Here is a 26,206-nt window from a genome sequence, read left to right as displayed (position 1 = left end):
CAGGCATTGGAACAGGCTGCCCAGGGAGGTGGTGGAGTCACCATCTCTGGAAGTGTTCAAGAAACTTGTGGATGTGGCGCTTCAGGACATGGTCTAGGGGACATGGTGGCGCTGGATTAATGGTTGGACTTGATGATCTTGAAGGTCCTTTCCAACCTAGTGTTTCTGTGATTCTGTGATTAGATTTTCTCTGGCATCAGATGGGGACTTGATACGACTGGAAAAAAAATCCTTGATGCAGGAACAAGATGCTGCCTTCTTCTGTCTGGATGTTCTCCAGTACCAGCCTGACTGTTTGTAATTCATCACCTGGTTCCTTTGACCCATGGCCTTGGGAACATTTGCCCCCTCCTTACCCGCTTCAGAGCCAGAGTCCTGTATACCACACCACTCCTCGGCCACAATCAAGCCGATCAGTGCCCAAACACCATGTTAGCACACACTGTGCCTTGACTTCACCAGTCCTCTTACAAATCTCACTTCTTCCTTCTTCACCACAGCTTTAATGTCCCTGTTTTTATCAGTTCATTATCAGCCAAAATCCTCCCAACAAGTGACTGTCTAAGGAAAGCTCAAGCTTTGGCTCCTCACTGTAACTGCAAAGACAACCTCATTAAACATCCTCTTCTTACTCTCAAATCTTTTCTTCCCCCTGCCCAGTTCTTCTTTCCTGACTTCAGTTGACACTTTCCCATCTTCCTTAACAGAGTCACAACTCTGGTATTAGACTAGCAAGGGGGTTGGAGGAAAAATACATTTAACATCTGAGAGAGATGGGAAAAGATATAGAAAAAAGAGCACAAAGCTGAACCTTTGGGAACAAAATTCAAATTACAATTTTTTTCTTTAGGAAAAAAATTGCAATGCTGACTGAGGGCCCTGAGCATAGTGGTCATTCAGGCATAAAGCACATATGAGGCTCGCACATCCATCGTCTGAGTTATGAATAAACAGAATAAAAATGAAAGCCCACCAATTAACTTGGAGCTGTAGAAGAGCCTTCTCAGTTCACTTCAAACTTTCCCCAAATCATTCCTCTGGTCAGAGATGGAATATAGGAAAGCTAACTTCTGAAAGGAACTTTTTCTCTTCTGGAAGAGTTAAGGCATGCTTGAACTTTTATTACTAATATTCATTTTAAAACCAGCCATTATGATGACACCACAACAACCAGGAGTATAAGAGACAGCTTTTAATTTATTCAGCCTATATATTTAAACCAAGATACAGTATCAGCTCCATTCAGGGAAATCAAGACCGTCTGATTATGTTATTTCAGGTACAGAACAGACACAAACACTCTACAGGCGTATGAAGGATTACTCTGTTTCACAGAACACTTGCATAGCCAGAGCAGGGAACTGGGGAGGGTGGGGGGTGTTTAACCTCATGTAGTCCTCGTTCTTTCTTTCAGGTTTTAGAATAAATACAGACTAACCAAGTGCTGCCAGGAAATGTTTAAATAAACAGGAAAGCTGTGCAACAATGATAGATTTCAACATTTCAACAAGGGCAGCACAATGACAGGCATTTAAAGAGTTCTCTTCCTGCACGTGAGTTATATTTGGAGTTAATGGGTTTTACCTTGGGCAATTTCATGATTTTGTAACATAATACTTCATTCTTTAAAAACAGTTCTGAATTTTAGTAGATTAGAAGGCAAAGCTGAATACACAAGGCAGATTTTTGGTTTGTTTCCCACCCCCCTAGTCAAAGGAAATAAAAACTCTGAGCACTTTCTCTAACCTCAGCCAAAGAGACAGTGTTGGCATCTTTTTTGGAAACTTCCTTTCCCACTCATTTCCAGCTAAGCACATATCTTAACTATGACAGCTCCATGAAAGGAAACTAACAGAGCCTACAGAGCACAGTTTAATATTGAAATAGCATACAGAAATATTCATTTTACTTTACCTGCAGATTTTTAATAGTATACACCTCATATTCTTAAATGTTATAATAATCCTAAAAGGTATTGGTGTCCTAACCTTACTGGCAAAGGAGAAGACAGTGTTAGCAATGTAACTGAATTTAATAACATTCTTTTTTTTGGTGTTTTAGTGTCTTTAGGGCCTACGAAAGCTCAAAAGTTGGATATCAAGTAATGTTAAAAGACATAATCACTACATGAGGTTTTCACAAGAAATGAACTTGCATTTATCTACCTATTCACTTAAAACCAAACCTGTTTCTTTAGCAGATAAATAACATTTACCAAGCGCATATGACTTCAGCTTATGATTAACTGTCATCTCACCTCCCTCTGGAAGAAATTCCAAGCATGGGTCAGCCACTGGTACCTAGGTAGACCATAATTGGTCATCCTAGCTTTCAGCGTGATCATATCGGACCACTGCACTGGAACCTGGAGCAAGGAAAGAAAAGTGATTCATGCAACAGATCAGTTGGCTTGTGGCTCAAAACCCAGAACGTCCATCTATTCTGAGATCTTTCCAGTGCGATGACCAAAATAACTTCGTACTCAAATAAAACAGGAAAACAAGTGCTTCCATTTTTATGATATTGACACTTTATGAGCCTTTATTAAAATATCAGGTAAGGTTATTTGTATCTTTTGCTTCCAAATTAATATACTGGAAAAGGAGCTGCATTTTGGAGAGATTCAGAGATAGCTGGGTACAATTTGACTATATCATTACTACATTTTTTTACCTGGCATAAAACTTCAACTGAGCCCCAAGTCATCCAAGTCATCAGGGATGGCAATTGTCTGCCCCAATTTAGGTATTCCCCCCAGTGTCTTCTTAGTCAATAGAAAGAAACAGACAGTCATATGGGGCAATTCATCTCAAGATAAATATTTTAAACACAGCAGATTAATCATTCCCTTGAAGTCTCAAGTCTACTTCACTGTCTAAGGTGACAAACTTAGATTTAAACATCTAACTTCTAAATATATAAAATTAATTAAGATGAATTCTACTCTGAGAGTCTTCTCCGTGGCTTTCTGGCTTTGCCTGGAGTCCCACATGCAGGTATCCTGAATGCAGTCGATTTCAGTATCTTGCTGAGGAACGGTAACAAGGAAATTCAGACATGAGGCCCTATGAGCTTTTTTTTTTTTCCCCCCACACACACTCGTGGCCTTGTAAATCTCTTCTTCTGAAAGAAGGATTCTCAAATTATTCTCCTTTCAAATTTGACTACTCAGAAGTGAGGAGCTGGTGCTCTCCATTGTCAGATTATGACCCTCAGTCAGTAATTTGTTAGAAACAACAGAAGCAAGTGCTATGGTAGCTGGCATATGACGCAGTTAAAGAGTCCAGATAAGATATTAACTTCTGCTCAGCAGCACAAATTTCAGTGTGCAAAACTAAAACAAGGAGCTGAAGACTTTGCAGTTGCCCTTCTAGGCATACATACTGTTCATGCTGAGTTTTTCCTTGTTCCCATTAGCCTTAATAGTCATGGTGAAAGAAATCACAGATACCAGCTTTCATTTGGAGGGCTGGGAGCCCAGCTCCTCTAGCGGCTGTGACTTAGCCATCCAGTTTAATTTGGAGTGAACAGTAAGGGCATTCTGAAAACAGCAATAAATGTAACCTAAGAAAAAAAAAAATTATCACAATACCTCCCCAAGGAGCCTGGTCTTTGTTGTGATAGATGCTCTACAAAAATACAGGAACTATCACTGCCTGCCTGCCTGTGTAATCCAAATAAGACCATTTGATAATATTTCATTACTGCTGCTAGGTTATACTCCATTTCTGACACCCTCATAAAGCTTCATATATCATTAATATAAGCATATTAATAATATTGCAGAAATTTAACACACCTTTCACTTAGCAGAATTTTTATTTCTTAAGCTATAAAGCATTGAACTCGCAATTGTCCACGTAAAAAATATGTTAGCAGTAGAGTACTAAAAATACTTTAAAACAGTGTCACAGAATATTTCTACCACACATTTACACTGGTCACTATAATAAAATTATTTGGTTTTGTAATTGATGCATTTCTCTTTCCACTATATTGGAAGTTAGCACTCTGCTTTCTTTGGATAATATTGGATATCGCTGCAATTAAGGTCATATTTGCTAGACTATTTTTTTATTTTCTTGTTTGAGTTGAATACAGTCCAAGGTTACGCATGTAACACAAGTCGTCCAACTTCTTTATGAAAACAATGGAAAGCGGGGGGGGAGCAGGAATCAAGAAGTGAGAGGAGGAAATTAAAAGCAAATCAAAACAAATTATACTCCACTGTAGGAAGGCAATTTGAATTCTGGAGATAAGGAGGGATATCGGAATCTGTGTCTTTGCTCCAAGAATGCCAACATGTCAAGCTAAAAACATCGATGGTTCTACTAAATAGCTTCCCCTCAGCTCGTGCAGTAGTGAACAACAATACATGATTTTGAGATGCATTTGTTTGACTACACACCAACACTTTCGCATAGTGTGTAGACAAAAACTAGAGATGCTGGCTTGATTTTAGCATAAGTTCTGTAAAGCTTGGTTTGCTGTTGAGATCTACTTATTCACTATTGTTTTTCTAATGAGTATCAAGGTTTGACCAATGCCCAAGTGAGCCGAGGACACACACTGCCTTTTCAATCTTGTGGGTGGAATGAGTTAGTCATGAGGCACACTTCATGCTGAGAGCTATCATGAGCTGGAAGGAAATTTGTTTATATAAGGACTCTTACAGCAACTTGTCCACATGCCAAGGAGAGCCCATACTGGATTAGCAGAGGCAGATATGCTTTGGTGACATTTCTGACAACATCACCCACCCACCTACACTAATGCCAACTGATTCCCTGAAACCCACGAGGGGCTCTTGTGATTTCATGCTATGCTAAAACCAACGTGACATCAAGTCCACCTCCACGGGTGTAAGAGGGAGTCTTCTTTATCGAGTAGGAGAAAGCATGCTCTAGGGAAGTGACCTGCACAGGTATGAAACAACCACTGAAAAACAACTGTGCTGTTCCAGACTGCCACATTCCCTATGGATCTCAGTAGCAGGAAACCTGAGTCTGGCCCACCTCATCACATGCACAGCAGTAGTGTTAGGACAAAGAGAGTAAGAAGAGAAAATCAGATGGAAAAAGAAAACAAAAAAAAAGCACGGGATTTCAAGGTTGAGGAATAAGAAGTATAAGAGAGAGAGAATAAGAGAGATAAAAACGAAAAACAGTTGCTGATTTTTTTTTTTTTCCTGCTCCCTCTGTTTGCATGTTCATGTTCATGCTCTTGAACTGGCAGAGAGAGGAAGAACCAGAGAAGCGTGGAGTGTCTGGGTTCACTGTAACCCACTGCAGAAGGCGCAGACATGGAGGTCAGCACTACTTCTTTTGGCAAAGGGGCACAGGGACAGCTGTGTTTTTTTCTGGAGGGATGCAGTGTCACCAGTGCCTTAACACATGGTAGGGCTATACTAGCTTTTATAAAACTGTCCCTGGTTTGGGTTTCAGTAGCACAGATGGTAACTGGAAGCTTGGGGGTCACACTAAAGCACATCCCTAACCTCAGGTTTTCCAACCGAATAGTGAAGGCTAGCAAAGTCATATACTGGTGTGCTGAAGGCTATGTTGTTTCAGGCAGCTTCCACTGACAAGGTTTCTGTGGAAAGATGGATGTTAGTTGAAACAGTTGTCCTTGGCAAAAACCCCACAGAGGGCAGCTGTGCCCACATGATGAAGCATGCCTCTCGTCTGCATTCCCAATTTTAAAAGGCATCAGTGTAAGCTGACATTTAAAGTAAAGGGATAGGCTTAATCACAACACTGCTCTGGCATCTGTACAGCAAAGGAATGAATGCTGATGCAAAGTGCTGCCACGTAACTTCAAACTTCAAATTTGCCAGAAATTCCTTTGGTTGCAGTACCATGTAAATACCAAGAAGGCTCCCTCCCATCTTACTGCAATGGAATTGCTACACACTGTTGGAAAGACCAGTACATTGGGCACATCTTGGCACCTCAAATAAAATACTTGTTTCTCTACTCAGAATGTACCAGACTGAGTACAAGATGTAAGGATATAGCATCCAGCAGAGTAACATTTCAGTTTAATTTCTGCTCAATACCTACCCATTTTCTTGTGTGATGGTTACAAATCTTCAGTTTGAAAATTAAAGATTGGTACAGCTATAAAAACTAGACAGAGATAAAACCTCTTCAAAAGTTTACAGAAGAGTGTTTTATAGCTAAGACATCTTCTGCTTAAAACTGGCATTTATAGCTTGTGGAGGCAGCACAAAGATTTCAGCAGACAGCAAGTCTTCTATTGAAAGAACATACTGTCTGTTTACAACGCAGTACACTCAGATGTAGCTCTTTAAAACAGGAAGACCTTTAGGGGCAAAATCCCTTCAAATTTTCTCTCTCAAAATACTCATCTTAAGCCTGAAGTTCGTATCTTATCCTCAAAACTTCCACTGACTTCAATAAGAACCTGTCTAAGCAAGACTTAACTAAAAATAAAGTCTTTAAATCAGGGGCTGCAGAATTTGGCACTCAAATAAATACAGAAGGGGTGGGGAGAAACCCAGAGAGGACCTTCCAGACAAGCTTTCCCAGAAGAATTCTCTGTTTAAAAAAAAGTCAGTCACATGAAATTAGACTGTCAGAATAATGAACAAAGATAAACACTACAGCAATTAGAAAACAGCAAGCTAATGGAAATCTTTGTTTTCTTCTGTTGAAAAAATGCAGCCTCCTTTTCTGACTCACCGTTATTTCCTGCTCATAGGTCCAAACACCACAGGCCAGTTCAACACAGAATATTACAAGCAAGCTTCCAAAGTACTGCAGAAAACAGAATGGCCTTAGTTATTTTTGATATTCAGGTTAACTTTGAAAAGACGACTTAAAAATATTAAAGGACATTTCAAGACTTCATTAAGTTTTCACATGACTGAAGACATGGAATCTGAAATACATTTTTGTAACAAAGATATGAAAGATTCATGCAGCAAACTTTCTAAAATTTTAAGTTACGTGACATTTCTTACTGATTTAACATGAAGCATTTGAATATTACCATCAGAAAACAAATTAATTTCCTTGTTGCCCAAGAGTACAAGGCTACCATGACATATTATGCTAAAACTCTCACAAAAAGGACAATCTTTTTTCCCTCATATATGTGAAAAAAGAAGTATCATTTTGTTCAGCTTTATCCATTTAAGCAACATCTACAGATTATTCTAATAGCCAAAAAGGGTAAGGAAAAAAAAAAAAGGAAGGAGAAAATAGAGATAATTGACAAGATGAAAACAAACAAGGCTCTTGAAAGCTGCATTCTTACCAAAGTGATTTAGGTATTTGAGGTCAGGCACAAATGTACAAATACTTATTGAGATGGACTGAAAAATTTTTGTCTATTACAAGATGTAACCCTTGAACTATTTAAAAATAGAAAATATGTGTATAAATGAAGAAGCTGTACAGGTCTTGGTAATCACAGTTAAAAAAACCTGGTTGCTACAGGACTACCTTCTGTGCAGCATCAATAAACCCTTGCTGAAATGCAGGGTAAAGCAGCATGGAAATGAAGACTTCTTTGACTCGTGTCCTCTATTAAAAGTAACCCATTTATCTTTCATTTGAAGCAAAAGCATAGTTCCATTCATTCTCAACTCCAAACTTTCTTCCGTGTCAATGGACTGAGCTCCCCCTTATTCTCAGTACACAAGACTTAAAATTACAGTCTTCATGGATTTCGTTTTACTTGGAAATCAAAAAAACACTATCACAATATAAAATAGAATAAATATATAATTCCATTAGTATGATACATGCCAAAAGGCTTCTAATTTAGTAATTGAATTCTGGAATATATTTAGGACAGGTATTAAAAAAAACAAAACAAAACAACCCAAAATATATACTAAAGGTAGCTGATTTGTTTTTTTTTTCTATTAAAAGGTCAATAAGTGGTATTATTTAAAATAGAGAGCATAAATCCACAAGCGTTAGGATTTAACAGTCATCTACATGGTAACTTTTTCATTCACCCAGTCTGGAACTGAGTAATTCACAGATACCTCAGCAGCTACTGAACAGTGTCTTGCCTTAACTTCTACTTGCTGATCAAATCCCCAAGTTAGGTTTGTAGATGCAAACAGCTAAATTAAAAACATGCATGTAAAATACTCATGTGAATTTTCAAGAGAAACCTGTGCTCATACTCTCCCCCTGCTAAAGTCTGTTTGATAAAGATGGTGTTGAAAAAAGAGGTCCCATTTTACTGGTCTCCACCACATTACATTGCATCTTCATAGTCATTATAGCTGAACATCACAAACCAACATTGTAAGCACATGCAGAGCTCCAGTATAGGCCTTCAATAACCAATAAATTCATGCCCCAAAGGTCCCACAGAGGAAAAAAATTGAGTCGTACCTTGTCAGAACAGTGATGCTTTCTCTAAAAAATAAATTCATGAGCTTCTAGACAATGTATCCACTACCACTGTAGTGCCTGCAACTTATGCAAAGGGTTCTTTAAAAAAACATGGAAATCTACTTTGCAAAGTATTCACTTTGAAAGGAGGAAAGAATGCCACAAGCTTTAGCTCTTAATTCCTGTGAAAACAATGTTTTAGGACATTATGGCTAACATTGACATTTTCGAGAGGGAGAACAACTAAACGTGTTGGTGAAAAGTGAATTTGAGTTCTCAGCTGTCTAAGAAAATTTCAGTGGTTTTATACTCTAATTGAGTAACAAGCCTGAGACTGCCTGCTATCCCCAAATCTTACATAAAACTCACTGATCATGGTGAAAGCGATACATCTGGGGGTGTACGTATGGCATTCTCTGGAAAACTCTTAACATGCAGTTCCTTGTAACATTTCATTCATTCACCAACCTTAACATTTGAAACTTCCTCATTTTTGCCAGCATATAGTTAAGAAAGTTTGTGGTAGCAGTTGGAGACACCAAGATTTACCCCAGTTACTGAACGTAGCCGGGGATAGAAAACTATTTAGCCAGATTCACTCATAAACCGCTTCTCGGTTCGCCAGGAATTGAGAACCCCTGACTAGCTACCTCTGGACACACCAGAGCACTGCAGAATGAAGCCGCCTGTCCTGAGAAAGCACATCTTCTGTGCATAAGGCAAAAGAAAAGACACAAAGAGTTTACACACATGAAAGCACACGCTAGGAACTGAGCAACTGCAAGCACACCAAACTCGCACACAGGAGCTTCAGTTTCACTCTGCTATTGAAGGGGAATATTATACCTCTCTAAATGTAATGGTTTGCAAAACAAATAATTCTTACGTAAGTTGTGTGGGAAAAAACCTCTAACCATTATTTAAATTTATTACCCCTAATTTCCATCTTCCAAATACAGAAATTATTACTGGCTTCAATGTTTATTCCTCGTCCCCAATTAAATTCCCACAGGAGTCTGAATGCTAAATGCATCTTCCTGCATTTACACACTTAGGCTTTTTTTGCCAGAAACAGGGACCTGGCTAATATTTCTTCCTATGGGCTGAGTGGCTACATTTTGTAAAGCAGACTAACTCACCGAGGAGCACTATTGTGCGTTATGCTCAAAACTGCGCCAGCAGGTCACTGATGTTACCTTCTACAGCACACCTCCCTCAGAGCACTCAGATTTTGAGCGCTGAGAACATTGCCCAGGTATCTTCTACTGTTTTTTTGTTTCTCCTTTTTTTTTTTTCCCCCGGCAGGGACCCAGTGGGAGAGAGGAAGGCACAGAAGGGAGCAAAGAGTTTTGCAAAGATATTTACAGGTTATCATTAAAAAAAAAAAAAAAAAATCTACAAGCAATTAATGGAAAGCCATGATCGCTTCAAGACCTAGAGACCTTTTACATGGAAAATCCTACGACTTTTAACATTTCTCTTTTGTAGGCAATTGCTAATCACTATCATTATCTCCCTCATCAGAATATGCAAAGCCATTAGAAAATTGAAGTGGTGCCTTCATCCTGTTACAAACCCGGCGGAAGCAGTTTCACTGAAGGATTTCCTCCAACGAGGTTGTGAAAAAACTAAAATGTTGCCTCCCTGAGAGAAGCTGAATGACTAACAGGCTGGTAAGAAAACTCTTTCAAGAGTAACAAATCAATGTAAAAATATTTGCCAATAAAAAACCACAAAACAAAAAACGCCAGCAGATATTTACTGCTCCTCACTCAGCCACAGACATGCATATTGCCAACATCCTAAACTTCAGCACCCCTGCAGTGTCAAATGGATGTTGTCAATTAACAGGAGCTGGTTCTCCTGCAACCTCCTCATTAAGCTTGCTCACCACCGCCGGCCACAGGGGAGGAAGGAATGTAGCAGCTCAGTAAAGCAGTAGCTTTCCAACAGCAGTATCTCCTCTAATGCCAGGAACTTTGCACAAGCACCTGGATTCTTTTCTCTGCAGCAGTGGATGGGTATGTGTGTGTGGCTCCGTCCTCAGAGCACAGAACTGGAGCGCTGACAGCCTGTGGAGACTTACACAACTGTACTTTTCCAGCACATCGATCCTGAAACAGAGGTGAAGGAACTGGGGACTGGAGTTCAGGGGAATCCTGTTCCTCTTCCTTTCTCATGCGAGAGTAAACAGGAAAGAAGTGGGAACAGAAACAAAGTCATTACTGTGAAAGACACTTTCAGAGAGATATAAAGGCAGAGGTATGAAGGGCCAAGGAAAGGTATTAAAGATATTCTCTATATAATCACCAGACCCTGTTCTCCTGGAATACTGTGTGTGTGGTACAGGTGTGTAAGTGACCACAGCCAACAGCCTCATCCTTGCCCTGAAACCTCCGATGCAGAAACCACACCTGTCAGCAGCACGGAAGCCCACCACAGTCTGTACCACCTTCTAGCGCAGAGACACTCCCAGATCATACTCAGCGACCACAACCTGTAACAGCCTCCAGAGAGGTCTTGCTCTTCTGCAAGTCAGACAACCGTAAGTCCATTTCCACAGGGAATTCATATATAAGACAAAAAGGACAGTGGGATAGTGGCACATATTGAATGGAAATCCAATTATACGAAATTCAATCACAGAAGGGAGGTAACCATCAAGTAAATAATCAAAGACAGAAAAAAAAGAAACCAAAAATGGGTACTAGCATTGAAGTAGTAGTTTCTTTGCCAATTCAGATGGCTATTCAGATAGCTATCTGCATAAAGGCTATCGGAACCTGATAAACCACTAGCAAGGTACATGGTATTTTCAAACATGCATTAAAAAAAATCAAAATAATTCAAAATTATATTTAGAAAGATCTATATGGGCTTGTCTAAATAGGATCAAAAGTTTTAGTCTGAATAAAATTCCTGCACACCACAATGGCATCCCGTAAGAGGATACAAGATCCGTATGTGCCACTGCCCATATGTGGAGCATATATGCTCTGGCATATGCCCAAAATACCTTCCCATCTCTCCATCTAAGGCTAAAAACTGAACTACAAAATTCATTTAACCTAATTAAACTATGACAGGTTTTTTGCTATTCTATTTGTTCTACCCAACTAAGCAAATCACCATTACGACCACAACCATACACATTACAAGAACACATTTCTTTCTTGATCATCTCAACCATGTAGACACAAACACAAATAAAAATAGCAAATATATTGCAAATGCATGCACAAAATCACTATTACTGAATCGAAGATATTTTGCATTTGCTTAAAAGGCGTTTGTTCCAACAACTCCCACTCTGTTCAGAGAGTAGTTGTGAACAGCACATACATGAAGTGACTCTCAGCATAAAATCTCTCCCTCATGGCTTTCCAGCCTGCAAAGTGCAGGATTTTTTGGTTGCAATCGTAGGTAACTGCAGGGCAGGATAGAAAGTGTGAAGCACAATGTATTACGTTTTTTTGCTGAAATGTAGTACAACACTCTTACCGTAGTTCTAGATATTTTTTGTCTTGCATATGCTACGCAATTCCTGTAATTAATCATATAATATAATTTGTTTATGCTTTTCAGGCACAGGTGAAAAGAACTCGTGAAAAGTAACTTTGTTTTTGTTACTAACATGGCAAGAGGACGATGGAAAAACTGGGACTTAAGAAAACACAGTACATGGAAGGAGTTTGTAAAAATTTTGCTCCTCCTCCCACCCCAGTCCCCATTTCTAATGACCTTCTCAAAAGTATTTCCAAGAACATGGAATCTCTCCAGAGATTTTTTGACAGTGGAAATATGGAAATATTAAATTCTAATTACATTCAGCCAAGAAAAACTAGAGTTAAAACTCTAGCGTCCTACAGTAGTCTGTGAAACAGCCAGGGCAATGTGAACACCCGCTGCCCTGTTATCAGCCACCGCTGGCACAGATACAAAAACCACGTGATCGTCCTCTAAAGAAGCCCTTCAAACTCTAGTGTGAGCATCACGCCAGAAATGAAGCTAAGAGCAGGAGCCTTCATACGGATTTGATGACTTAGGGTACTTAGTAACCAACAAGTCACTACGGTCCTCTGGTGCCAAGCAGCCCAGGCAGGTAAGGCAGCCGTACTACAAAGCCATGCACACCCAAGCACGTTCCTGAAGTGATAACACATGGGTTTTTTCACTCTGTCACAGCTGGGTTAAATAATTTTTGACCAATGACCTATGGAATGCCTCATCAGCATCCAGCTACTATTACCTGTAAAATCCATGGGCTGTTAACCCACGCACAAGGAGAGTCAAAGACCTGCACACATCCCCAGTCATGCTCTCCCGATCCCGCTTGTACCAAACACGGTATGACCATTTTGTCTGCAGTTTGGAAGTGCGATTGGGAAGTGTGGGTAACTCGCACAAACACAGAGACAGGGTTCTGCAGCAACCCAAATTTCATCAGAACTAGAAAGGCACAAGAATGGCTTAATTCATCTTTTTACTCCCTCAAGCCTTTAGGTTTGCATGTTGCATGATGCTGCTGTTACTGGGATTAAGACCCTATTTCATGTGTTCTGACAGCTTCCTAGTTAACTACTGTCATCCTAGAAAACCTGAGGAGATTTCACAGACTACTAAATCCATCCCTAGAGAACAAATATAACCCATCACACAACTTACTCGAAATACTGACTACTTCTTAAGCCGACTTCCAGACAGTGAGAAGGCAAGAGAGTATTCTGTATATGAAAGCACATGGCAATGGCAGAAAGGGGCTAACAACTGGAGTCAGAAGGTGCGACGTGGTGAAGAAAAGTGAGAACACAGGGGATGCTGCAGCTTTTGGAGAATCTGATCTACAAAGCTGTAGAAATCCTTCCATTTTTGAGCAAATGTGTCTTTCTTTGAAGGATCAGTGTACTTATTAATGAATCATCGTTCATGTGCTCTGTATTTCATTTAATAAACAACTTTTTTCAAGCTTTACCACTCTCCTCCCAAGCGTTTTTCTTTTCTCCCAGAAGATATGAAACATATTTTTTTCCTCAGACTCAAGAAAAACCACAACCCTTATGTCAGAGCAAATGAAGAGTTGCTGATCAGCAAGTCCAGCCTCCTCAGACTTGCTGTCTGGTGCTCACACCACCTTCTTGGGCAACGTCGTCCATATGGCAAGAGAGGCAAGGAAAGTTCTGGGAGGGAAGGGCAGGGGCTGAAGGGCAAGGGCAGCTGCAGAATGAAACTTTATGGGAATCTCTAAAAGACCAGAGTATTTGGTATGTAAAACAAATGCCAGAAGATTTTCAGAGGGTTATGCACAGCATTTCCCAATGGCTAACAGCCTGAGAGCGTCAGCCCTGTTCTTCTGAGACGCAAGCCATCCAGACATCTGTCTGCACCCTGAGAAACATCAGATGACCACCACTGCTGGATCACCAACAGGAACCAGACTCTTTCTGTGCAAAACCCAGTTAAGATGTCCTTCCTCCCCCAGTAAGTTACAAGCTATGGTTCCCTTTACTTTTTTTACGGTTTACAAACTAACAAGGTTATTTTAATGATTAATCCAGCTATACTTTTTAAAAACGGAGCAAACAGTCATTAAATGGTGTCAGACAAACTGCATGGAAAACTGAAATCCTCTGTTTATCCACTCCAGCAGCGCAAACTTTCCCCTGCCCCTCCTCCTCCCTCCCCAGCTCCCTCAGCCCTGCCCTGAAGGGAGTAACAGTTCATTTGTCATTGCAATTTAAAATTTGGTTTACTTGCTTGACAACGCAGAAATTTGTGAGAGATGCAGTCACAAGTCAACAAGGAAACGGGCTGAAACCACCGATTTACAACACTAGCTACTGAATGCCATCCAGTTCTTCAAAATAAATACATTCCACAGCAAAACGATCAAGTATCTCTATTATTTTAGATTCAGTTTCCCAGATCACAAATTTTTATCAAAACATCTTAAAGCCTGTGACCTTTGCAAAGTCCAAGTTTTATATAAATAGTTACCACTTTTTCCAAAACCTTTCTAACTAATTTTCTGAATCAAAAAAACATTTTTTTAATGGCAATGAACATTTTAATTTTCTAAAGTATCCGTCCAAGTTATTTTGATTGACCCTCTTGTTCATATAGTTCTAACTAACTTGTTCTAACTAACAAATAGTTAGAACTTTGCTCACAGCCTCTATTCTTCTGTGAGTTATTAATGACCTGTTCTAAATTTTTACTTAAACAGTTAATCTTTGCTTATATAATGAAACATGTATTACTTTGAAAATAAACAAATGCACACTTCAGAAAGTTATTAGGATTTATCTGCTCAAGGCTCAATTACCTCAAGTCAATGAACTCCAAGGAATAAGAGTTGTTGCAAGGTCACAGTAAAGTACTGAACAGGACATAGGTAAAGACAGACGTTACATCATAATTTCCTCATGGCTTAGAATATTCCCTTCCCCCTTTTTCTCCCCTTATTTCATAGGATCTATATTAAAAATTAAAGTTTCTAGTTCTGCACAGATTTTTGGAACACAGCACAGATATATCTCTATATCCTCTTCTTATTTTCTACCAAGGAACTAAACACCATAAAAATGCTTCTTTAGTCAAGAAAATCCTTTTTCCTTGTAAAATAGACCAATTTGGTGTTGATACACACAATAACTCTGCCTCAGCATGCCCCAAAACACTTCAAGCATTCACCATGTTGAGTGAAGAAGCACTCTTAGATATAAAACCCGTATCGCAGCCCCTGAGTGTGCAGCAAAGTGTCTTGTGGTTAATTAGTCAAAAAGGGCAAGATTAGGCAAGAAAAAGAGAGATTAATTTACCTGACAGGACATCCTCTCCGTATTCAGTTTGTGTCAACAAGAATGCAGTTGAACCACAGTTTCAAGGCATGCCCCACTGGTGAGACTGAGCTGCATTTCAGACAAAACACGGAGGTTTGGCTGGGTTTGTGGATCTGTTTACTCATTTACTCCTTCCTTGCTCTCAGGCTCTCTCCCATTCCCCTTTCTTTGCAGCAGAGGAAAATAAGCTGGGCAAAGAAGCAATGAGAAAAGAGGAGCTGGAAAGGATAGAGGGGAATAAAAGCACTGTGGTAGCAAGACCACATACCGTCTCAGCAGCTCCTCATCTTCTTTCCTCAGGCAAGATGCAGCATTCCTCATTTCCATCCTGGTATCACTCCCAGCTCTCTAGCCTCCACAGCCTCAGCTCCTTGAACCTACTGTCATATCAGTCCCTATCTTTTACTCACTTCCATCGTTCCACTTCACCAACGTTTCTATTACTATCTTCCCTGCTCTGCTCACTGGAGTATCACTCCAGAGCTCTTTTCAGCTCTGGTGCCATTTCAGTCTCTACTGCCCTGGGTATCAATCACTTTCAAGAACTTGGACAGAGGAAGCAATATTAACAGATTAACAAGTGCGAACGGGGGGGAAACAGGAAGAAGGAAGATAAAAGGAACAGGGCTTGCTCCAAAAGTTTGGGATCATAAGGCCGGACACAGTGACATCTAGTAAAACCAATACTTAGGACGTAAGTCCCCAAGAACAGGCAAAGTAGTCACCCCATCAGGTGAGCCTAAAAGTACAGCATGCAGTGAAAAGTGTGTCACAGAAGTCCAGGCGGCATGTTTCATGCTGAAAACATTCTGGAACCATAAAGTGACTACTGTCACCAGATATTTACCTTTTAACTTATCACTGTACCTTTCTCCAAAAGGAAGAGCAAGTGGCTCTTCACTATTGCAGAAGTACACAAAAAACCCCAAACAAACAAAAAAAACCCCATTTTAATTAACAGCATCATAACTGCACTGTCCAACCTTGTTGTCATAAGTCAAGGGCATTTCCCTGAATAGCCCTCAAAGGGCTGGACAATTCTTGTTACTTTGAGCCACAGGATAACTGCACCAAACAGTACCATGCTGCCTCTGCTCAGGTACAACTTAGTTTTGCGTTCAAGGCACCTACTAAGTGCCTGGGTGAAGGAAGCAGATCATCACCATGAGCACAGCAAACATCTGGATTTAAGCCAAGCATTCACAAGAAGACCTGGACACTCCCACCAGCTCAATTCCTGTCATGCTCCTCCACGCCAACAACTCTTCCCTCCGTGCTGCTCAAATACAGCTGCTCCTGCCTGCTGTTTGTTCAGCCAGCAGCACCCTTCATCTCTGAATGCCTCTCAATAACCCATAACGCTAGGCAACTTGTATCTCTTGTCTATAAGCTCCTTCTACTAGTTAAGAAAATTAAGCACTTTTTCAAAGTACTTGCTGTTGAAAAAGTCTTTTAAGTACATACACAGTGCTGTACACTTACGTTGGAGAAGACAAGGTCAACAAAATCCACCTCAGGCTTAGACTGGCAGATAGAAAGGTTGGCACTGGACCCCAGGACCAACGTAGTCCACTCCACTGTGTTGGGAGCCCTGCAGAGTACACCCACTCCTGCAAAGCCCAGCTTTGCTCTGTGGTGTCACTGTTGCATCCCCAACACCAATCTCAAAATTTAACGATTTGTATGAACCTTAAAAATCCTGATCTGAACAGGGAAGAAGCTTACCCTCTATCCCATTTCAAGGCAAAAGATGTCTAATAATGATTAGTGCAGGCATCTCCTCAAGCAGCTCACCTTTGAATGGAAAGTTAGAAATACGTAAAGAAAAAAAAATAGCGCTCTATTTATTTTCTTGAAAAAATTACTCATACCTGACACTACTAGGGTGTAATAAAAATTGGTAAACTTTAAGTGTCTTTTCTCTTATAAGTGGAACGTCAAACAAGCAGCATTCCAAAATGCAAGCTAAATGTCCAGCCCCTTACTTACCCACTGAATATCTGAATTTGAGTTTTAGCACAGTACTGTCTTCTCGTCAAATCTGTACTACAGTATTATAAACACACTTAAACCAGTCTTTGAACAAGGCAAGCCAACCTGTCTTGAGAATCTCTGTTTTCCTCCTGCTCACATCACATTCGGAAATGAGCTGCTGATAAAAGGCACAAAATATGAAAATGAACTCAATCTCTGTCCTGTCTAATTCTAAACTGCACAGGTTTACACCAAGTGTGTTTGTCAGTTATTTCTTCCCTTTCAATGCTTCGTAGTTAAATAACGAAGAAATACTTCTGGTTGGTAAATAACAATTCCAGTGCCAAATGTTAGTACAAGGTATTGGAGCAGCTGTGACTGTGGTAAGAGTCCACATGGATCAGACAAATATCCTTTATTATTACAGAACAAATTACCTAAATTACGTATTATTGCAGAAATACATGCTGCCACAAAAAAAGATGACAAAAAATTAATTGCCACTAAACCTCTCATACTAATTCTTGCCAAATGTAGACACAAGTACTGCAGATTAGTTGGTGCTGCGGTACTGTGGAGCAGCTAACATTTCACACAGAGTAAGAGTGCCGTCCAGGAAGACATTAGCGGTTATTGATATTTAGCAACATTGCAGATATCCAAATTTAATCACCCCTATCACCTCTGCATCCATGTGGACTGAAGTGGGTGTATGGGTACAGAAGAATCTGCCCCAAGAGGTGATACTGTCAGTAGTTCCTAGTCATTTTTCAGATGGACTTCACAGAAACCACTTTCATCAACACTGTATTTAGCTGGCTGAGAACTACTGACATGAACCAGCCACGTTCAGGGTAGGTTTGTTACGTATCTCCAGTTTACCTTTTCAACCAAAACATAGTATCATTTCATCTTTTCTCTTTATGAAATATTTGCCTGCTTTTAAAGAAAAGACCAGTTTCGTTCAATAATGGTTTGTCTGGTTGTGTTTCAACTCAATTAACAGAAAATTTAGACTGCCAAGTTCCAATTTATAACCAGGTTCTGCCATAACTGAATTAACAAGCTGTTTGACCACACACCAACAGGGTCTAACGTTTAGCTCTGAGGAATATTTATTTCTCTGCCAACTTTATGATAAAAATCAGTAAAAGGATTTGCCCTATTGACCATCAAATATTTCTAACAATTTTCCCCTTTCTGAAAACATATGCAGACAAATTTGAACCCTCTGCTGTTTGAATGCTGTAATTATAGAAAACACATAGTTATAAATGCCAGAATTTGCAATGAAAACTCCAGCCAGGAAAATATTTTCTACTGGGATTTTCATGAAGGTCTTCTTGTCAAGCAACAGAGTTTATTCTTGTTGTCTTAATAAAACAAGAACTTCAAAAAAAATTTACACACCCATAAGGATATTAATCTTAAAGAATATATGCACGTGTGTTTTATTTTCAGGTTTTATTGTTGGGGTTTTTTTTTTTTAGTTAGGCTATGTGCACAACATACTTTAAAAACAATTCAAAGTGTACAGAGCCTCAGAAGAGAAGAGGCAAAGGATGGTTCTGGATTTGAAAAAAAAATAAGTTAAAAAATCTTGTTTGAAAAACTGTAAAAAGCACCAGGAAACCTGGACTCTAGTTCCTCATCCTTGGACTTTTTGTACACTCAAGTCAGTGACTTGAAAGAGTCCAGATCTTCCAGTTTAGGCTGGCATCACAGCCACTTTTCTACCTGAGGACGTTGGTCATTCACGACATAAAAATATAAATATATTATAGACACTTAAGGTATGTACAGGCTCTTTATACCAACTAGCCTTCAGGCCTATGTGTTCCTGAAGCAATTAAAATTAAATTATCATAGTTTTAAAATGCTGGTTCTACAAATAAACCAGAGAATGCACCTCAGAAGACTAAGCTGTTATATCTTCTTACTATTAAGCTGAGTAAACGTTAGTTCAATTTATATTTATGCCCCATTTGACACTGGGAAGGTTTCAAGCATTTAACTGCAAGATAAAATTTCAAAAACAAATGAAAATAATTATGTATTCAGTTGTATTAAAAATATCTAACACCATAATATATATATTTTATGGTCCTTATGCTTTATTAAATTTTTCTAAAAATCCAATTTAATTAACAACATTAGTACTAGCAATTAGTATGCTGCCATGAACATCAAGGTTTATATCCAAATATCTCTGCATGCCATCATTACGGCTGTTCATGTACTTCAAAAAGAAGATTAAAAGCATGATTGAAGAGGTTGTTAATGTTTTACATGAAGGTTCTTTTCTTTTAGTTCATCTGGTTGTACAAAAGTTCATTTTGTTGATTCATCACTTTTCTGATTAGTCTGATGAATGAAGCATTGACTTACGCCTGCATACTTCTGTGGTATAACACAATTGCATTCATTTAACAATTAATCAAAGACAATGGCATACTTAGGAAGATATCATTTAGGTTTGCTTATCAGTTTGCTTAGAAAGAGCAAATTCTCAGGCTCCTGAAAATGAAATATTGCAATTTAAAATGATAGAAATGTCTTGCTTTGATTCAGTATAATTTGACTGCCTAAACACACTTTAAGTAATTTATTTCCAGATGGCATTGAAAGCTATAAATGATTTCCTCTTTTCACTGGAATTTTAAATAAACTAAAGGTCAAAACCAGTTTTAACTTCATTTTCGTTTTAATTAGTTATGATTTTTTTCAAGGCTTATACCAAAAACTATAACTTTTTTTTTTTCCAAATACTGTGTAGCACTAGTCTACATCATATAGTTACTTTTGCCTTTTAATTAATTTTAATTCACATTAAAAACAATCACCACCATAGAATAAAAAACATTTTACAAAAATAATCTTATAAAGTTACCATAGAAGCTAAGGGCTTAATAAGTTTACCATATTTTAATACTTTCACTATTTATGCAAAACAAATATATGTACAAAGACCCTTTAAAGTATGTAAGAAAGGTTACTAGATAAATAATTGTATGGTATGAAATCACATTAATACATATTTTTATGCAAGTGCTCACAACTAAGTAACATCTGTGTCAGAACTTGTTCCCATTGACTTTAACATTGCGAGGTTAAGATCTAGAAATAAAAAATGCATTACTATTGTATTACTATAAAGTATTCAGATAATTGAGAGTTTTTCCTAACTATACAGTTTTGAAACAACAATCTTCATATTGTATACAGGCTTAACAAATATCCAAAAGGAGAAACAGCATTTGCTCTCTTGCAATTGAGGGACACTTCTGCTGCAGACCTTCAGCTGGTAATCTCAAATAAAGCTTACTCCAACCCTCTCAAATAAAAAAGACATCTTAATACAAAACCCCAGTACAGTTTCACGACTATTTTAGCTGCAGTTATAATATGTCCTATTAGATAAAAGCAAAGGTTGCATAAATCTCAGCCAGTTTTCACTTTTCTTTGGGTCATTTTGTGCAAAATTTGTGATGTCCAGGTATCACATACTTAAGCCTGCACAGATCCACAAGAAAAATGCAACCATATGCACTTTGGAAGAACCCAACACCCACTGCAGTGACAAAACAGCAGGAGCCCAACTCTACTTGTGTAAGCCTCCTGGATATTCTCAAGAGCTGAAGGATTTTACCTGTCCACTTTCTCCTGCTGCAATTATGGTAGTCAAGTCTGATACACCTCTTTCACATCCATTGCTCCCACTATCTGACGCTTACAAACTGCTTGGAATCCTGCTCCTCCTCATGCTAAAAGACAAGCTCACCCTCATGTTACCAGTTCACTTTCTAAGAAGCATGCAGGTACATGGCACTCCTTGATCTCAGCGTTGCCAATAGTCTAAATATTTTTAAACTCTACACCTTCAGAATTTGTGCAGGTTTGATGGGCTTTTTGATTTGGGGTTTTTTTTGTTTGTTTGTTTGTTTTGTTTTTTTAATTGCCCTCAAACTCACTGACTTCCAAATGAAGAAAAAGGCATTTGGCTCCCTTGACAGTCAAAGCTGCATCACAGTTAAATTGTACCTAGAGCCTTGTACAGGAGAGGCTTTTCAGCTGCTGTTGGCTCAGTTACGTAGCCTCCAAACACAAGGAAAAAGTTGGGTATTTGGAATTTATTTTTAAACTTGCTCACAACTAAATTCAACTGCAAGGTTCCACATCCACCTAAGAAAAGGCAAAGCTTCTGAGTGCACTCAGAATTAACTTTCATCAGCTACAAATGCTGTTACTTTACACACGCAGTCAACTGTGAGGATAAAGCAAAGCAAAAAAATTTAGCTATTGCACAGCCAAGAGTCAAAAGGGTAGCATAAGGGTTTATTTCATAGCACTCAGACTCACGTTCCGATAATTATTAGTACTTAAGAGCTTGAGTTATTTTTCCCTTTAGCAACTCCTCCACTAAATGAAGTGGATTTTTGCAAATGAGACGCTGCTTGTCTTTCAGTCACAGCATAATGCAGTCTCGGCAATAAATTCTTCCCCACTGTGTGCTTTGCAATTACAATTCCTCACCGATATCATAACTCAACATGGTAATAAAAAATAATCAGTATTTATCTAGTGCCTGTGGATTAAAACTTTTCTTACGCTGTTGAAGCAAAGCGGAAGTTAGCTGGTTTTAGAGGTTATGAAACGTACCCAGACAAGGAGCAACAGATTTCTTTTCACTGTTCCACAGTAGCCCAGCATTCCAACTATGATGAGGAAACAGCAGACTGCAATCATGACTGGGTGGACCACAGGAAAGTAAGTCAAAATGACGGCCTCCTCCACCCTAAAACCAGTTAGAACCAAAATCAAAAAAAGCATAATCAAACAAAAATGATACAGCAGAAAAACATAATATAGCCACTAAAATTAAAACAGTGGTTTAGCAGGTGTGTTATTTCCAGTGCCTTATACATTTCAAAGAAATCTCTTCTTCATGGTTTTAAAGTCAAATGCTGCATTCAGGTACCAGAAAGTAATGCTTTATCCGAAATCTCTTTGGAGCAAAGGCAATCTTCCTGTCCTGCACTTGCACAGTATGTAGCACAATGAGGCCCTGTTCCATCACTAGGGCTCATAAGCACTGCTGTAATAAAACTAACAGCATTCCTAAATCTCTGGACTGAATAAAGTATTCAAAACTAAGCAGTAATATAATATGGCTACATGTTGGCAAGGGGCCAAAAATTGATCCCTGTCGGAAGAGAAAGGCACAGGAATAAAACAAGATGAAATTCATATCTTTCCCCCTTCTCTAATTTTCAACTAATGCCAGAAATACACCTTTCAACAAAACAATAATTAGCTCAACTGAAGGCTTCTTAATTTTAGAAATCCTAATTAGGAAACTTGCCATACAGAATGAACAACATATACCACAATGAATCATCCACACAGATTAATAGGTTTAAGGAAAGCATTACCTTGTTTCTGCAGTTAAAGTGAGAACATTATTCAGGTAGTCTCTCATCCAAGCAGAAACACCTAATACGCTGATGGACATCAACTAAAAACAAAAGATGAAGTTATTTATCATGTGTTTAAATTATGAATGATCTTTAAATTTTTTTAAGTAGAGGATCAATCATCAGTAACAACTTTCATGCATTCATTTATCCGAACGGCACACCATCCCCAAAACTGTACTTCTACATGCTTATAGTTGGTTTGTTGCCCAAGTATTTAGGGAACCAGTGACATTTATCTTCTCTTCCAGTATGGATAATTAATGGCTGGAATACCTTCTCATCCACCTAGCAGAGCGATGCCGATGCTGGCTCAAGTCCCACCACTGCACAATGTACCACAGAAACGACAGGGAGGGTTTATGTTGCTAAAATCAGCGACTTCCAGGGCTCACAGGTGGTATCCACCAGCCTCTGTGAAACCATGAAGCCACCTTCAGGTACAGAGCCAGTGAAGAATAATCTGAAGTCACGTACATGATACAACGGTACTGATACACTGACACATAGAAGAGCAGATTTCTCTTGGGGTCAAATTTAGAAGAATACAATTCCTTCACTCGTTCAGATAAAGTCACACGAACACTACGCCTCAGTTTCCCAAACCATAAACCGACAATAAAACTCACTGCACTTCAATGATAAACCCCAGATCATCAAAGCATTTGGATACCTAATCTGCCAGGCACTTGAGAGGCATAAAGCCACTACGCTTTCACCAGCACTGCTCCTACAGCATGTAAACCCCTGAGACTGAACCCACCCAGAATTGCCACCACCTCAGCAGACCTGGATTTCTATCACCTGATGCCATCGTGCACTCCAGCACACTGAGGACCTACCAGTAGTAGCTCTGGCCTCTGATTTTCTTGAGAAGCCAAACCTGAATGACGTGGTCAGAACATACCTGCCACACCGTGACAGCACCAGCTCCTCAGCTGCAGGAGCAGAAGTACCGCTAGAGGACAAGGCACTCTTCATGGGACTTGTCCATGTATTTTGCACTGGGCTAGGTAAGTCAGTACACCCTTCCTCCTGGAGGAGAGCTCACGTAACAGCGGCAGTCATCCCCACCCTGTGCGTAGTGACCTTGGGGCCACCCTCTGGCCCCGAGGGCACCGCGTCTCCTCCGGCACACACAGGACACTGCTCCCCAAACAGAAGGCAAGAGATGCAGCTATAAGCTCCTTCAAGGAGAGAAGGGAACCACTAAGTTGTTCTACAAAACGGAGCAAAGTTAAGGTTACTAATGCCGCTGATCACTTCTCAAATCATTTCAGGGAACTCAGATGGTTTATTACACCCAAAGGAGAATTCAGGAGTATCAGTATCACATGGGAAACTAAGCCTGAACCGCAGCTCAGGGTCTGAATGTGGCAGGCACAGGACTTCAGAAGCACCACTGTGTAGCTAAGGGAGGGAGGCCTAAGCATGTTGGCTCTCCTGAATATTACCGTTTTCATGCATTGTATAGTTGTATGCCAGGAAACCTCAGCATTATACTGACAGCTTCTTAAATCAGTAAGAAGTGCTAATCTCCCCTGTTGCCACCAACAGCTAGCTTCTCACATGACCTTCTACTTCCCTAAAGTTATGAAGAAGTTAACTGGTTCAAACTTAACCTGTAAGAAAAGTCCCTCTGTGTCCTTACGGGCTCCTTTGCCTGCAGCATGCCCACAGCAGGCTACTTCTGCCTTTAAAATTTCATGAGAAGTTCCAGTGCCTACCCGACAGCTTCTTTCTGCTTTTCAAAACTGATGCACAAAGTACAAGCACTGCCTTGGCTCTGGGTGGTGCCAGCAAGAGCACTGGGTGCTCGGTATGCTGCAAGCATAGTCCTGAAAGCTAGTTCATGCTACAAGTCTACTACATACACAGATGTCCTTTGAGCTCTGTGGAATCTATTTTTGCTGGTGGAACAGTCGGAGTAAAGAGCGTTTTCTGCTATATTTAATTGATAACGCAGGAAGCTGCAGGAGAAAGGAAGAGAAGACAACTAGAACCTCCTCCTAACTAAACTCCTCAACAACAGCTACCTCCTTGGAAGAAAGCATCAAGGAAGTATACCACACAAGCAATAAAAGACATGTTTCTAGAGGTAAAGAACACTACAAGCAGACAGCCTACCTTCTTATGGTCAAAAAGCAACAGAAAACATTTTTAACACTCCACATGTCCCTGCAAGGCCTGCTGAAACACACAGAGAAAGTGTAGTTTGCACTTCCACTCTGTTTATAGTAAAACACTTAAGATAAATTTGGTTACTTTATAGCAGTGGTGCTCAGGAGTGAGAATTCCGTCTAAACCACGCTTCTCAGCAACTTTTAGTAAAAGCTGATGGTCCTGCTACAAAAACTGTACCAGAAAAATGTTCACTGCTAAATGTTCACTTCCTCCCATACCAGAGTGGTGGACTGCCTAGTCCCCGCTCTCACAGGCTGCACTCATTTACTTTCAGCCCTTGGTATGCAGCAATACATTCCTGTACAACAATGAGAGGAGGTGGATTCCTTGGAGGAAGGCAAGAGATTGCTTCTTCAGTGGCGGTAAAATTTGTCAGGCAAAAGAGTCATCACAAGGATATTGGTGCCTGCAGGTTATTCAGAGACAACAGGGAGATCATGGACCAAACAGCTAAAAGGCAGAGGAGACAAGGGACTTCCTAGATACCAAAAAAAATGAGCAGAGTCCTGCCACTGAGAGAATCATGCAGTTTGCTAGAAGGACTTGACTACAAAGGCAGATGAGGAAGGAAAAGAACGTTTATTTCTGCTCTGCCTGCCTAAGTTGAGTCTTCTCTACCTAGACACGTATTTTTGCCCACATAAAATCAGTGAGTGGAAAGTCTAGGCAGATACATATCGAACCTGTGGCCAACACATGGCTACATGACTTCTACAGAAACGCTTAATGACCATATCATTGAACATGACTCCATTTTCACTTATGATTGACAGCAACTGAAAGAAAAGGACTGCTTCGCTTTACCTAGGAAACATAACCTTCACCAACAATGTAACTACATGAACACTATTTCAGTTCATAAGAACAAGCTGTCTATGAAAGGTCTCTCACTTCATTCCAAAAGCTTTTAGCCATTTAGGTCCCCATAACTGTTCTCCTTCAGCATAAATAGCTAACAGCCAATTACTACTGTTTCTTCCTGAATGTAAATTACATGCAAGAAAATTCCCTCCATGACCCCGGTGAGAGCCAGGCTACAGCTCACCCGCTCAGCCACCTTGTGCCCTGAATGACCTCACCACCATTAACTCCTTCAGGTGTTACTGACTTCTGCTATGCTTACAATGCACGTATGGTATCAACACAAGAGCTAGCTCAGCATTACTCCAAAAGCGTACAAACAGTGCCTTACCTCACTGCTACACAGACGTTACACACAGATTACCTATGCAACTCCCTCCTGCAAACCTGACAAATTCCTTGGGAGATGCCTTATTTTGAAGAAAGTCCAAAGTGAATTATTACTCTCAATAACCTGAAAGCCAGAGTGCTGTGACGCACTGGATTCACACCCGTG

General features: G+C 39.7%; 1 protein-coding gene across 1 annotated transcript in view; it reads right to left on the bottom strand.

Moving 5' to 3' along the window:
• TSPAN12 (tetraspanin 12) overlaps positions 1 to 23,180 on the bottom strand; it is a 31,023-nt gene extending 7,843 nt beyond the window's left edge. Inside the window, exons 1-5 of the mRNA XM_010293487.1 lie at positions 23,172 to 23,180; positions 22,624 to 22,706; positions 21,851 to 21,986; positions 6,705 to 6,779; positions 2,258 to 2,365 (exon numbers count right to left, since the gene is read on the bottom strand). Coding sequence (XP_010291789.1) covers positions 2,258 to 2,365; positions 6,705 to 6,779; positions 21,851 to 21,986; positions 22,624 to 22,703 — 399 coding nt within the window. The 5' untranslated portion in view covers positions 22,704 to 22,706; positions 23,172 to 23,180. The remainder of the gene's footprint in view (positions 1 to 2,257; positions 2,366 to 6,704; positions 6,780 to 21,850; positions 21,987 to 22,623; positions 22,707 to 23,171) is intronic.
• Positions 23,181 to 26,206: the final 3,026 nt, after the last annotated feature.

This window comes from Phaethon lepturus, unplaced genomic scaffold (genome assembly GCF_000687285.1).
Source record: "Phaethon lepturus isolate BGI_N335 unplaced genomic scaffold, ASM68728v1 scaffold13288, whole genome shotgun sequence".
NCBI lineage: Eukaryota > Metazoa > Chordata > Aves > Phaethontiformes > Phaethontidae > Phaethon > Phaethon lepturus.
Note: the sequence above shows the minus strand (reverse complement) of the source record. Positions and strands in the feature narration are given on the sequence as shown.